The 14,902-nt window shown below is 25.7% G+C and overlaps 1 protein-coding gene across 1 annotated transcript; it reads left to right on the top strand.

Annotated features, from left to right (window-relative positions):
- The first annotated feature begins 1,114 nt into the window (after positions 1–1,114).
- LOC129971634 (DET1- and DDB1-associated protein 1-like) lies at positions 1,115–13,081 on the top strand. Its single transcript, XM_056085584.1, has 6 exons — positions 1,115–1,348; positions 3,194–3,316; positions 5,091–5,177; positions 7,361–7,412; positions 9,389–9,450; positions 12,350–13,081. The coding sequence occupies exons 1-6, from the start codon at positions 1,346–1,348 to the stop codon at positions 12,440–12,442; spliced, it is 420 nt and encodes a 139-aa protein (XP_055941559.1). The 5' UTR covers positions 1,115–1,345; the 3' UTR covers positions 12,443–13,081.
- Positions 13,082–14,902: the final 1,821 nt, after the last annotated feature.

Genomic DNA, 14,902 nt, shown 5'->3' on the forward strand with positions numbered 1-14,902 from the left:
AATTACAGAATTAATAAAACAAATAGTCTAAAAGTATTTGCATACAATAATAAACTTTAAATAATATTATATCTGATCCAGGGTGCGTAATGTGAAATGGATGCAAAAATTAAGCACCTTAGCGAAATATTATCGATTAGAGCTGTCTGGTGGATATCCGTTAACATTACATGATCGTTCTCTCGCTATCCACTTCTGCCTAAAAGTTACCGGCAGAATGCGATATCTTATTTACTTGTCTGATAATATTGCCAAATGTAGTGGAAATTATAAGGTAAATGAACGACATTTCAATCAAATGTCTGAAAATCTCCAGATCTAATGTCTTTGGCATTCACCGTATTGAGTTCATAGTCGGCCGATCAAAAATTGCCAGCAAAATGAGAATATCACCTTGTCGGTTATATTGCAAAAAGTAATACACATTATAAGCTTAATGAACGACATTTGAATCAGATGTTAAGTTCGCAGATTTTCAGATATCTTCGACCTCCATTGCATTCAGTTCTTAGTTCGGTCTATCAAAAATTATCCGCAAAATACGGTTATATTATTGGCCTACCGCCCTATTGATTATTTTGCCGAATATAGTCAAATTACTTTAACCGTTTCTTGGGATACTTCGGCTGTTTACAATATATTAACTAAGGTGAATTTTAAATAATCATATTCGATAATGCGCTACTCTCTACAACCGTCCTAAAATGGTGTACACTTTTGCCGACGAAACTCTCAATCTCTCGCCGACGGGGGGGGGGGCAAGAGGCTACCGACAGGGGGGCAATTGCCCCCCTGCTACCGCAGCCTCTGCTATCCTGGATTTAAATTTACAGATTTCATTAATTACAGATTAAATTTAACTGGATTTAAATTTCCAAAAATAACCCCTCTTGTAGATACGAAATGAAATGCTTATCAAGAAGAAAAAATATTTTTAAAAAAATGTACATAATTTGCTTGAATTCCGTTACCAGGTTCTTTAATTCAGTAAAATTTATTAGCCACTCACTATTCACTATGCCTTTTAAGTGATAAATGAAATCAATGACGTAATACATGACTTCCGGTTAATTGTTATTTTTATTATTTTATCGTACTCAAAATTGGCAACGTTTCAAATTGTGTTTTTTCATACCCGTCTCAGCTGTTTATTGTAATGGTGTGGTTTTCGAAGCTAAAAGTTTTCTTAGTTATTTTAACTCTACATTACCAAATTTTTTGAAATTTTCCAAGTCAGATAAATCATATTGAATGGACTGACCTTGGGTGCGATTGCTTCATCTATTTTCATTTAGCAATAAAATTTCTGTGTGCCTGTAACTCCCTAGTAAAAATAATAATTGAAATGGTTAGTAAACTTTTTAGCTTTATTTTCAAAAATTCTTGATTACATATTTTATTCATTAGTATCTCTACAGTGTTTAGAGCATTTTTATGAAAACTGACAAGATAGCTATATCTTGGAAAATTATTTTAAATTCTAAGCCACATTAAATCGATGCCGTCCCTGATGACGTTCTAGAAAGTAGTGCACTGGAATTTTTTTTTTTTTTTTCTTCTGTTGCTTGCTTGTTGTGTGCTATATTTTTCTTCTTCCTTCATAATATTGCTCTTGCCGTTCTCTTGTAATCGCAAAAGAAAAGCGAGAGCAAATTCATGAGTAAAGGAGTGCATTTAAATTTTTCTTTTAATTTCTTTTAAATTTTTAAATTAATTTTTTTTTTAATTTTCTTTTCTTTTAAATTTTTTTTAAAGATCTATAAAGAATCTTCATCTTAATTACTCTCTGTCTGCTTCCGTTATGCATATGTTTTTTATTTTTTATTATTTATTTTTGCAAAAAAAACCTTTATTAGAATTTTAATATGATATAAAATATAAATTGTATGATTATTTTATATAATAAATTATATAAAATGTAAATTTTGATCTTAAATTAATTTGTTAATCTGAATTGTATTTTGTTGTTGAGAAAATTTTGATACAATTTTAAAGAAATTATGCATCTTTATGAATTTACCATTCTTAATTTCATAATAAATAGGAAAGAAGTAATATTTTAATAATCATTTTTCATGGTTACTTTTGAATTTAATGCATGATGATTGTATTTTCAGCTTATGATATTAGTATATTTAACTATTTCTTTAAATATTTTTCTTTATTATTCCTGAGCTCTTATTTTCGTCAGTATTTTTCTCTCTTATTTTGTCTCGTACAATTAATATAGGAATGTCTAATGCAATGGTTTGAATTTTTTTTTTCTGTTCATGTTTTATTAAGATTTTATTTTATCTAAACCTATACTTGATTCATTTATTTCTGTCGAAAGTGATCTGTTGTAATTTTATTAATTCAAGCAAATTCTGTTATACTGTCATCTTGGTAAATATTTTCTTCTAAGCATTAAGTGATAATTAAAGGAATTTGAATTTTATTTCTATTTTATTAGGATGTTATATTCTTAATTGGCACAAATATTAAATTTATATTATTTATGCCAAAATTTTCTTCAGAATATTTTGTTAAGCGTAATATTTTAAAGAATAAGCATTCTGCATGAATGAGTGCTTGAGAAATTTTCTCTCTCATTTTTTTTGTTTGCAGTTAAGTGTGATAGTAGTGTTAATTATTTTTATAAGCAGTGGCAAGTTGACCATATTTAAATAGTTATTAATAAATACTTCACAGGTGAATGATGTGCATCACATTTCTTTATATATCAAAACTAGATAAGACTTCATGCATCTTGAAAAAATTTTATTTTAAATATATAACTTTATTTACACATAATATTAATAAATGATGCTTACAACTAAATTCTAATGAACTACATCAATAGATTTACTTACTCATTAAAATAAAATTCAATGTTATACAAGATATAACATTCCAGTCAGCTTTTATTGTACTGTCAGTAATTATGGCTGTTTAAAAGGCATTACCAAACAGCAACAAAAATGTAATGTCTTTTAGTGAAATATTATCAGTAAGTTTTTATTTTTCAGAAAATCACTTTAAAATTTAATATTTACTTTCTTGGAATTTTAGATAAATTCCTTTAAATTAATTATATTCCTTGCTTGATTATTAAATTGATGTTGAAGCAAATGATTATTTTAATATTTCACTAGTTGCAGAAATTCTTCTTGTATTAGCATCAAATTCTTTTATATATTGGTTTTTATTTTAGGCTGGAATAGAAAAATTTTGCAAAGTTAGAGTAAATATAGGTACTACTACAACAAGTGTTCCTTATAGTCAGCTGCTAGACTTGCGATCCTCTCAAACATTAAATGAGAGAGCATCTTCTGAAGTATGTATTTTATTCTGTTAGTGCATATATTATATTATTAGTTTATTTCATAATAAAATTTTATTTATATATTTTTTTAAAAATAAAAAATCTTTTAAAATTCTCAATTTAAATTGTTTGTTTGATTTTTTTTTTTTTTTTACTGCTTTCCATGAATCAAGTTTAGTAATTTTTCTTTAAAATTTTTCTTATTTATGAACTGATTTTACCTATTCAAAGTTGTCGATTGTTTCCTTGTTTAAAATAGCATAAACATTATTTTCCATGAAATTAGAGCTATGCATTATTGCAGTCTGCATTTTGTTTTTGAATAGTTAGGTTAGATTATATTTGATTTTTAAAATTTTTTGTTTGGAGCATATATATATCCTGTTTATCTTTAAAAATTATAAAGCTGAGTAAAGTGGTTGTTTCAAACATTTCATTAAAATGAATGTGTGTTCACATATACGTCCAAAGTGAAACTATATATATCAAATTTCATAAACATCTGTTGCTTTGTGTCCACAATTTTTTTTTTTCCACTTTTGCATGGAATGACTCTCTTATCTTTTTATATATTCAAGAGTTGTGCAATTCTTGTAATTGATGATATTCACCGTTTTATGTGAATTTAAACACAGAAATATTCACTATCAATTACATCTCACTAATGCTAAAATCTATTTTTAAATAATAATTTTTAGAATTAATATAGAAAAACTTGTAATTAATTTTTTAAAATTAATATGAATTAAAAAAAAGTGTTAACTGAATTGTTCAAATTCTACATTCCTCTGCTTGATGTAGAATTTTAAATTATTTAGCTTCAGTGTGTAAATTCAATTTGGTTATTAGCTTTAATATGTGTATTTAGAATTCATTTATTAATAATCTTTCTATAGTTTGATGAATTTTTGAATAAATTTTAATATCCGAGTGTATCTTTAAAAAAATTATAGTTATAATTGATTCTTAAATTTAAGTAATTACATTTTATCCATTTTCTAAATTCTTCGAATTTTTAGTCTTCTTTATAATTTAGACATATGCCAAGAGGATAGTTAATGAAATAAATTAATATCCATAAAGCTCTTATCTATTGAAAAAATAGTGGTATAAATTCATAATAGAATAGAAACAATTTAAATTTTGTTCTTAGTCACATCTTCGTTGGTAGCTCAGTGAAGCATGCATCACTTAATGAAGTAATTGAAAATGAACTTTTAGTTGTCATGCATCTATGTTCAGGAAACCATTGAGAAGTTTTTGCAGAAACAGCAGTTTTATATCATTGAGCTTTTTAACAATATTTTGATATTAAATATAAAATGCAAAGTCGTTAAAAGACATGATTCTGATTTGTCAAGTATTGTTGAATTTAGTCACCAATTCAGGGTTAATGCATTATCTGTTGTAAGCAACAAACTTCCTGCTAATTCTTAAAATTTTCTGACATCAAAAAATGCTTGCAGAATGATACAAGCTTCATTGCAATCAGGATCTTACCGGGTGATGTTGTTTTTAAAAAATGACTTAATAATGAATGACTTTAATTTTTATTTTCATAATTCCTTTGTTTCAACTAAATTTTCATTTTTGTTTGTTTAATGATTTTGTTTTGAATAATATTACATTAGTTTATATTCTTTTCTAAAATAATAATCACAGTTGGTGAAAAATACGTTGTCTTACAGGTTAAAGATTTTTATTGTAATTAAATCTAGTTTTAGTTTATTTATTCATTTGTTAAATATGGTTCGGTTATATTTACTTGTAGTAATTTTTTTTACAGGCAACAGCTGAATTTTTAAAAGGACTTCCATCTCGTAATGAAAATAATTTTTCTCGTTTCCAACCAGACACATCATGTAAAAATTCTGTAAGTGGTAAAAAAAAAAAAGATGTAATTGTAAAGTAATTTTATATTATTTCAATTATTCCCATTGCATCTGTGTTGCTGCCTTAAAGACTGTTGCTCTTTTTCTATGAAAAAATATTTAAAAATAGATTTTTTAGTATTTTATAATCATTTGGTTCATATTGTAATGCATCACTTTGAAATCAATTTTGCAGAATCTTCATAATTTTTTATAGAACAATTTTTTGTGTCAAAAAATATAAACTAAAGCTATTTTGTGTGTGTGTGGGGAGAAACTGCAATTTTTTTTTTTTTTTTGTCAATATTAAAAAAAAAAAAAAAAATTATAGGAAAAGTTAATTTTGAATTTGTGTATGGTTGTTGCTTAGATTTTACTGAAAATGTGTTATTTGGAATTGATTTTTTTCACTTCTTAATGTTTCTTTTTTTTCTTTTTTCTTTCTTTTTTTTTGGAAAAATTAAATTTACTATTTCAATGTCAAAAATGATTGATATCCTATCTTTATTGACTCCAGTTCTTGGCTGTAGTATTTGTTATTAAAAGTATATATATATACATATATAAAGATATGTAATCTATCCTGGGAACTCTAAATATTATTTTAAAATTTAAAATTTGCATTTCTGTTACTAAAATATTGCATTGAAGTAATCAATAATTTTTTAAAGAATTCCAATTTTTTAAAAGATACTTCATTTATTTATAATCAAATCAGAACATGATGTTTTGGTTTGAGATTTTTGAAGCCTCAAAATATGTAAGGAACAAATTGAAGTTTGAAATCGCGTAGGCAATGAATAAAACTTTTATTAACGTGTTGCCATCACATTGTCAGAATAAAATATAAATAAACTATTATTGCAAATTAAATATATAAAAGTGTAATTTTTAGCGCATGTCTGTATTAAGAGAAAAAATTTTGAAATACTATATTCTTTAAAAAATAAAAAGAGCAAAAGTTTTTTTATGATCTTTTATAATATCTATATTCATGATAAAAGCTCAATGTGTGTGTACGTGTATGTTGGTGCTCTACAGGACAGACCGTTTGATCTACAGCAACCAAATTTGGCACATGCATACCTAGCGGGTCGGAAATATGCACCTTGGAGCTATTTTTAAAAATCTTTAATTAGAATTTTAACTAATTAAAAATTAAGTGAAATTTTGATGTTTAAACTAATAATAAAACCTAGAAAAGTTTAATTTTTGGCACATGTCTACATGAAATAGAATAAATCTAAAATGTGATATTTTTAAAAGAAATTAATAATTTTTAAAAGCTCACGCATGCACCTTACGTCATATATTTTAAACTGGTTTTTCGCTTTTCAAAGTTTTTTTGGCTGGTAAAAACGTTTTGGAGCTCTCGTCAATCTCAAAAGAAAAAAAGCATTGTATTTTTTAAACGTTGAGGATTGCACTTTCATATAATCACGTGATCAAAAAAAAAAAAAAAAAAAGTTCTTACATTATAACTTGAAATGTGTGATAGGAGATTTCAATTTTTTTAATATTTGTTTATTTTTGTTAATAAAGAAGACATTAAACGGATAATGACTTTCTAGAAGTATATATGGAATGTTTTTATAATCTGAACTAATGAGTAAATTTTTGTAATCATAATATACAATATATTTAATTATATTATGATTGTGATTAATTTTATTATTGTTAATAAAAACAGATAGCTGACTAATTTTAGAACATACTTTTTTCATCTCTTAATTTAGCTTATTTTAAATAGTTAGTTTTGTCATATATAGTATAGAATGTAAATTTTTTTTTATATGCTGCATTTTAATATATTTTGCAAATGTCTTTACAACTTTTACTCTTGTAATATTTGTGTTCTTATATTCAGTAAATTTGTTCTTTATTAGCCAGTTTTACAGCTTTTTTTTTTCTGTATAAAATTAGTTTGGAAAACAATCAAATTGTACTTCTAGTTGCTTTAATGATTATTATTAAATGTTAGTTGAAATATTTAAAAATCTTATTAACATTTGTAGTTTGGCTGCAGATGCTTAGATTATGGAATTTTGCTTGATTGTATAAAATTTGTATTTGTATTTTTTAATATTAGCTTAAAAGGGTATTTTTTAGAATGTGATATGGTTTCATTTTTAAGAATGCATAATTCATTCAAAAAAAAATTTTGTAATATATTCTATGTTTTTAGATGAAAAGGTCATCAGTGTATTTACCTACCAAAGATCACCCATCAGAACAAAGTAAGCAATTGAACTTTTCTATTTTTATTTCTCAAAATAAATTTGTCTCTAATGTTTTTGTTATTTTCTGAGAAAGGTTAACTTTTAACTTCAGTAACTTTATTAATTAATTGGTTTTATTATTTTAATTTATTCTATTAGGTTGTTATTTCAAAGCTAACCCAATTTCTTACTATATAAATTAATATTATTTGTAAATAGCATATTTATTAAGACTTTTTTAAATGTATTTTATTGTTCTAAATTATTTTATTTAAATATTGCAATGTTTTAAGAATTTTTTTTATAATATATGTAAAAGTATTTATTTGAATTTTCTAAAATGTTTTTTGTGTTGAAAATAAATTTCTGTATTCATATTACTGTTCATTTCTAAATCATTGCTACTTATTTGATTTCTGCTGGAAAATCTTTAATTCTGATCTGGAATCATGGAGATATTCGCCATCAAAATCTAGATGCCTATTAAAATATTTACATGGATTTAGCTACATATATAATAATAATAGTTTTTATGAAAATTGGCAATTGAAATGTAAAAGTTTGAATAACATTCATTTGAAATTCCCCATTGTTGTACGATTTTGCATGTAATGTCTTGTTTTCCAATGCTGAGAGAAAAATATAATTAGTGGAGAGCAGAATTGGTGAAGTTGTAGAATGAATATCTGTTATCTTTATTATTGATTTGTAATGCTGGAAAGTGTATCTTTATAATGACTCCTTAAATTGTAAAACATTTGTAATAGTCTGTCCAGGAAATAAATCCATTTTTTTAAATATATTTGGTTAACTTATTTTTATTCTTCATCTAACTGGTCTCCTCAATAATTAATAGTATACTATCAAAGTATGCTACAAATTATTGTAGATTTATGACTCCTTAAATTGTAAAACATTTGTAATAGTCTGTCCAGGAAATAAATCCATTTTTTTAAATATACTTGGTTAACTTATTTTTATTCTTCATCTAACTGGTCTCCTCAATAATTAATAGTATACTATCAAAGTATGCTACAAATTATTGTAGATTTATGGAATATTAAATTTGTAGTCTATGAATATAATGTTCTTTAAATATACTAGATTAATCACATTGAAATATTCCATGGTGAAATTTACAATTTACCAAACTAAGGATATGTGCATGCAAGATTGGAATGATAATGATTTTTTTTATTCTATCTTATTTAATTCTTCAGTGAATTGATTTTAACTAGCCAATATATTCATCGATAATTTTATTTAAGTGCATGTATATCAAAAAGATATAATAAACAATTTTGATACATTTTAATTTTTATTACTGATTTATTAGAAAAAGAAACGTTTACTCAAATTTCTTTGGTTACTTCATTTTTATTCAAAAATTATGTGTGCATTTTTTTTAATAGCTTGAACATTTAATCAACAGCAGGATTAGGAGTTTTGCAGACCTAAGCAATACATTTTATAAGGCTTCTTCTTTTAATAAATTGGCTGATTTAAGTTCACATTTCAACATATTTTTTTAATTTAACAACATATAAATGATTAATTTTAGATTTTTTTTTTAATTTAGTAAATTGATGGAAATTTATATCTTTAATAATTTGTTTATATATTGTGATTGATAATTGGGATTTATTTGCACTTGTAAGGAATGTTATTTGAGTAAACTCTTTGTGTGTATGAAATCAACACTTTAATTAGTATGAGCATAATAAAATAGATAGGAACTTGGCAAATTCTTCGTAAAAAAAAATTTAATAACAAAATTTTGTTTTTTAATTTATGGAGTTAGCATTTTTGCAGAAATTTCTCTTTTACAACTAAGCTAATTATATTTTTAATTAACTTAGCTGCTGTGACCTCCTATTTACCCAGGCTCTGCTTTGTCTTCCTAATCAGAAATTCACATTTAGTAGTAATATTATATACTAAATAACAATCTTAAGTAGAATCAATTTGTAATTTATTTATTTGCTTTTTTTTAGTTATAACCACAGAGAAAACTACAATTTTACTTCGTTACCTGCAGCAACAGTTTGAGCGAAAGGTATTTATTGAAAACCCTAATTTTTTTTTTTAATCATGAAATTCCTCTTTTCTTTAAAAAAATATTTAAATTGGAGGTTTTAGAATAATTCATTTACATGATATTGTTGCAGTGAAACATGATGTATAATGAATTGGGTTAAAAATCATTAAAAGATATTAATGTTTTATATATTTTATAGTTACTAAATAATAATTATTATTATTATGTATTCATTAAACTCTAAAGATTTTGTTTGTAATTTTTTTTTTTTTTTTTTTTTTTTTTTTTTTTCCTGTATTCTGCAACATTTTCTTCGGGAGATGTGCACACTTCAGGAGATTACTACATTGCCATAATCATATGGCTACTGGTTCATTATTGATCTAATTAGATATGTATAAAACATGCCTAATTTAATGTTACTACTTTATTTCAAGTAATAAAATCTAGTATTGGAAACATTAGTTTATTCAGTTAATTTTTTTGTTAAAAAACCCCCATGAAATTATGTTTATATTGTAAAAAAGTCATGAAAAAAACTATAATAGATGTTAATGAACAAATGATCATTAATCATTCTAATAAATTACGTGTGTAGTAAGGCTGGGTGATTTAATTGTATTAACTTGTTTTACTGGACAAATTTCATACCTTTATATTGAAATTAATGAACAAATGTTCATTAATTTCAAAACAAAAAAAATATTGAGAGTTTCTTCTTCAGAGAGATATGTATGTTTATTAAATGAAATTAAGCAAGGACAGAATATTACTTTTGAAGTTTAAAAGTTTTATATTTTTATTCAGATTCAACTCCCAACTAATCTGGGGGGACTTCAAGTATGAAAAAATATGCTCACTAGTTTTTGTTCGATGCTTTTTGATATGACAGTTGGGAGAAATGACCATTTCTTTTATATTATCTGAGTAATTTGCATTGCTTTTTTTTTAAAAAAAAATTTTGGAAAAGAGATAATCATCTTTGTTTCAAAATATGTTATAATTTGAGACTGTTACAGCCACCTCTTCTTCAATATTCTCTTTTTTTTTTTATGCTTTAGATTTTAGCTCTTCAGGAGAGTAAAGTTTAAGTCAGTTTTTGAAAATTCTAAGGCATTTATTTTGTATCACAATATGTGTTTTCCAAATGATTCTGTATGTGTGTGTGTGTTTGTGTGTGTGTGTGTGTGAGTGTGTGTGTGTGTGTGTGTGTGTGAGAGAGAGAGAGAGAGAGAGAGAGAGAGGCCATGCTGAAAATCTAGAAATTCAGCTTGAAATAATTTATAACTATTATTAAACAACTTTTTCAAGTTGAGATGTGTATTTGAATTTTACCAAATTGTCCTTTATGTTGTATTCTTCTCCCTACATATAAAATTGTATTTTCTTGCAAAAAAAAAAAAAAAAAATACAGTAATTAAAGTAAATAAAAATATTACAAAAAAAAGTTGAATTCGACTTCAACATCCAAATGTATTGTATTTTATGGTAACAAATGGAGATAATTTCTTAAAAAATGTCATAAGTTTTGATTCCTTAAGAAACTACAACGAGAATTTTAGGGGAATAAAAAAACAACATTTGATTATATATTTTTTATTTGACCTCTTATTAATAATAAAAACTATTAAACAATTTATATTAGTTAAGACACTGTAAGAATTTATCAAATAATTACAAATATGAATTATTTCAGTTATCATTAAATAAACATGAATTTCTATGCATTACTTCCTAATATAAATTTATTAGGGAGTTGGTAAATTTTTTCTGCCTAAAAGTGGGCTGATTGATATTTTTAGAACTAGAAAGTGATTCAGAGTGTTTAGAAATTTGGGAAAACTCTTTATTAGTATATTTTCATGCCTGTCCAATTAATTTAAAGTTTGATAATATTAATTTATTTTTTCTGTTTATTAAAAATGTACAATATTAATTTTTAATGTTAACTGCTATAGATCATGGTAATCCAGTAATAGATCATAATAATAACAGTGAATACAAATCATTATATGTGGATATCATTGACATTAATGCAGTTTAGAGAATAGGATGCTGTTTAAATTTTGAACTGTATTTTATAATATTTATTTGATATATTATAATTTTGTATGTTTTATACAATAAATTAGACTTTTCTATAAAATTTGTTTGTTTTCTAATGAGGATCAACTAATCTTTCAGCCTTCTAGTCTGTTAGTTAGGGTACTCATTTGTAGATTGAGGCATTTTGTCACCCTAGATAATGATATTTCTCAAATCTTTTAATAAAAAAAATATCCTTATCTTGGAAGTATCTTTCATTAAACGGTCAATTTAGTTTCACATTTCAACATGTTAATCAATGTGTTAATGATTTATTTAAATTAATTTTTTTTTGTAATCTTATGTTAATCTATTTGTTTTTATTCATTTATTTTAAATTCATTTATTAAAAAAACATTAAAATAATCTTCAAAAATTAATCATAATTATTAGTTAATAATTTCCTGTGGGAATAAAAATATAAATTATAATGAAATATTATATTACATATAAAAATTGTAAATGTAAATGATATAAATTTCTTACACATATAACACTAAAAATTATTTTACAAGACCTACCAAATAAAAAGTAATGTAACTAGTGAACGAATTAAGTATATTCTAAAAAATAGTAAGTTAATTCAGTATAAATACCCATTATAATCGTAATATTTTATAACTCATAAAATTAGTTTTTTTTTTTACAAATTTATTTCTGATACTAAAGCTCAAAACATTTTTGATTAAATTGTCTGTGGATTCCCTTCAATACAGCTACCTATCTGAAATCAGTCATTGGGATTACTGATAGTTTATTGTATAATTTTTTTTTCTGGAGTGGTGTGTTCTTGTTCCTTGCTTGAATAATTTTTTCTCTTTTTATTGTATAGAAAAACCATCATAAAAGAGATAATGAAAAGGCAGGACCAAGTGGAATAGAGTGTGTATCCCGGAAAAGACTTAGGGTAGAGAATCCACAATGATTAGGATTTCAAAAATAAAATGACCAATATCCAGTTTTGTGACTTTTCCTGAACTGAATGACTTTGTTTCTATTTAATGTGAATTGCCCAATAAAACATTCACCTTTGTTGCTCCATACATTATGCATTTCCCTCTGTTAAATATGGATTAACTACAGTTCCACATGTACTATAAATATGATTATGTGTGGGTATGTGAATATATTACTTTTTAGTACAATTTTCATTTTGAAAGTGCTTTTGTATATGTGAAATGGTTACCTTTTTAACTAATTGCTTTTATATCAATCAATAATCCTCAGTTCCTTTTGTTGCTGGTAAAACTATAAATAATTACCATTTCTGTTATATTGTATCTAAATTTAGTTTTCAGTCCCATCATGATGAACTATTGTATTAATGAGTTGTTTTCTTATGTGCTTTTTAAGAAGAAAAACGATTGCTGTCTCTCTTGGAATGGTGGAATCTTTCCTATTTTCTTGTGCCTAAAGCCATAATTTCCTACCTTCTAAACTATGAATTTGTTTCAAAGCTCTCTTAAAAATTTGTTTCATTTCATTGTTATTTACCTCATTCTTTATATAATTTTAATACGTCACTTGAAGTGGATGGTAAAAATAAAATCCTTTGCCTTATGAATATTTAGTACTTCCATACATTAATACTGTGAAACATTATCAAACATGTAGCACCAGTAAAACCTTCCAGGCATATATATACTATAATTGCCTTTAAATGAGTGCAATAGTTAAGAATGGCTGCTTTTTTTTTCTATTAAAAACAAAAGCTACCTTAAGCATTGTTACTTATTGTCTGCCAATTTTATTGTCAATTATGATCAAGATAGTTTAAATTTAGTGAAATATATAATCTAAAGATTCATGGCAACCATATTCAGGGTTTCTCCATAAACTCAAGAAATCATCTGGGCACTTATCAAATTTTAGCCAATTCTACCGAATGTGGGTTTCTGTCTGTATTTTATCATTGTGCAAACGTGATTACTCAAAAAAACAAACAAACATCCAAACTTTATTTAACGAAAAAAGCATCCAAAATAAAGTTTTGAATTCCTAGTTCTTATACAGTCGCTCCAAGCCAAACTCGGACATAAAAAAAAATCTACTAATTAAGTTAAAAAATATTAAATAAAAATGATTAGCAAAATAATTAAATGCATTTTCAATAGTATATTTATTGCAGTATTAAAAACAGATAATAAAACATATAAATTATTACATTGTAACCAGAAATTATAGTAAAAAACAAAACAAAAATTAACACATAAGCCAAACTTGGACGGCTAAGAAGGTTTTTAAAACTAGTTAATATTTTGTATGTAATCTTTTGTTTTTTATAACCATTTTAAGGCGTTTAGGCATAGATTGCACCAATTTTTCACAAAAATTAGGCTGAATATTGTCCCATTCTTGCAATAATACTCTTTTCTACTCAGTTTTACTTGAAACAGCGTGTTCCCGGACTTTTTTGTTAAGATGATCCCACAAATTCTCGATGGGATTTATGTCTGGGCTTTGGGGTGGTGTTTCCATGACGCGAGGACAATTATATAGGAGCCAGGAACGCACTCTATAAGCTTTATGCTTGGGATCATTATCCTGATAAAATCTCCAATTATTGTCAAGCGAAAGTTTTTGCACACATTGTGGCAAATTTGTTTTTAAAATGTCAAGGTATACATTCTGATCCATTATCCCTTCAATGAAATGCAAAGTTCCTAGGCCAGCAGCTGAAAATGATCCCCAGACCATTACTGATATGCCACCATGCTTCACAGTTGGTTTCAAGTTTTTTCTACGCAATTCCTCATCCGATTTTCTCCAAACATATGGCTTGCCATCTGATCCAAATATATTGAATTTGCTCTCGTCAGTGAATAATACTTGTTTCCAGTAAGAAAAATCCTTGTTTTCATGCTCCTTTGCGAATTCACGTATTACTTTTTGATTTCGCTTACTTATGAAAGGCTTTTGTCTGGCTTTTCTTCCATTGATATTTTTCTTATGGAGCACATTTCCAATTGTTGATGGACTAGCTTTTTTCCCTAATTCATTTTCAGCAATAATACCTAGCTTTGGAGCTCTAAGAAAGGGATTTACTTTCGCTTTTCTCACTAAATATCGCTCATCTGCTTCGGTGAAAATCGTGTTATGGGTTTTTTTAGGCTTATTTTCCACCTGATTATTGGTTTTGTAGCGTTTTATGATGTCATGAACCGTGGAATGACTTCTTTTGACAATCTCCGATATTTCTTGCACAGACTTTCCATCTTCAGTATGCTTAATAATCAATTTCCTTAACTCTATGCTCGTTTGGCCCCTTTGCCTTGACATTTTCAATAAATTAAGTTTTTTTCTGCAGTAAATGAAAAAACGTCAAATCGAGAATTCCGCTGAACAACTACAATGTTTTTCATGAAGTTGTCTACAATTTTCACTC

This window comes from Argiope bruennichi, chromosome 6 (assembly GCF_947563725.1).
Source record: "Argiope bruennichi chromosome 6, qqArgBrue1.1, whole genome shotgun sequence".
NCBI lineage: Eukaryota > Metazoa > Arthropoda > Arachnida > Araneae > Araneidae > Argiope > Argiope bruennichi.

Bases quoted from the DNA above. Each gene is read 5' to 3' on its own strand.
- LOC129971634 (XM_056085584.1), top strand. The intron at 3,317-5,090 runs GTATGTATTTTA...TTTTTTTTACAG, and splicing joins ATGAGAGAGCATCTTCTGAA to GCAACAGCTGAATTTTTAAA. The intron at 5,178-7,360 runs GTAAGTGGTAAA...CTATGTTTTTAG, and splicing joins ACACATCATGTAAAAATTCT to ATGAAAAGGTCATCAGTGTA.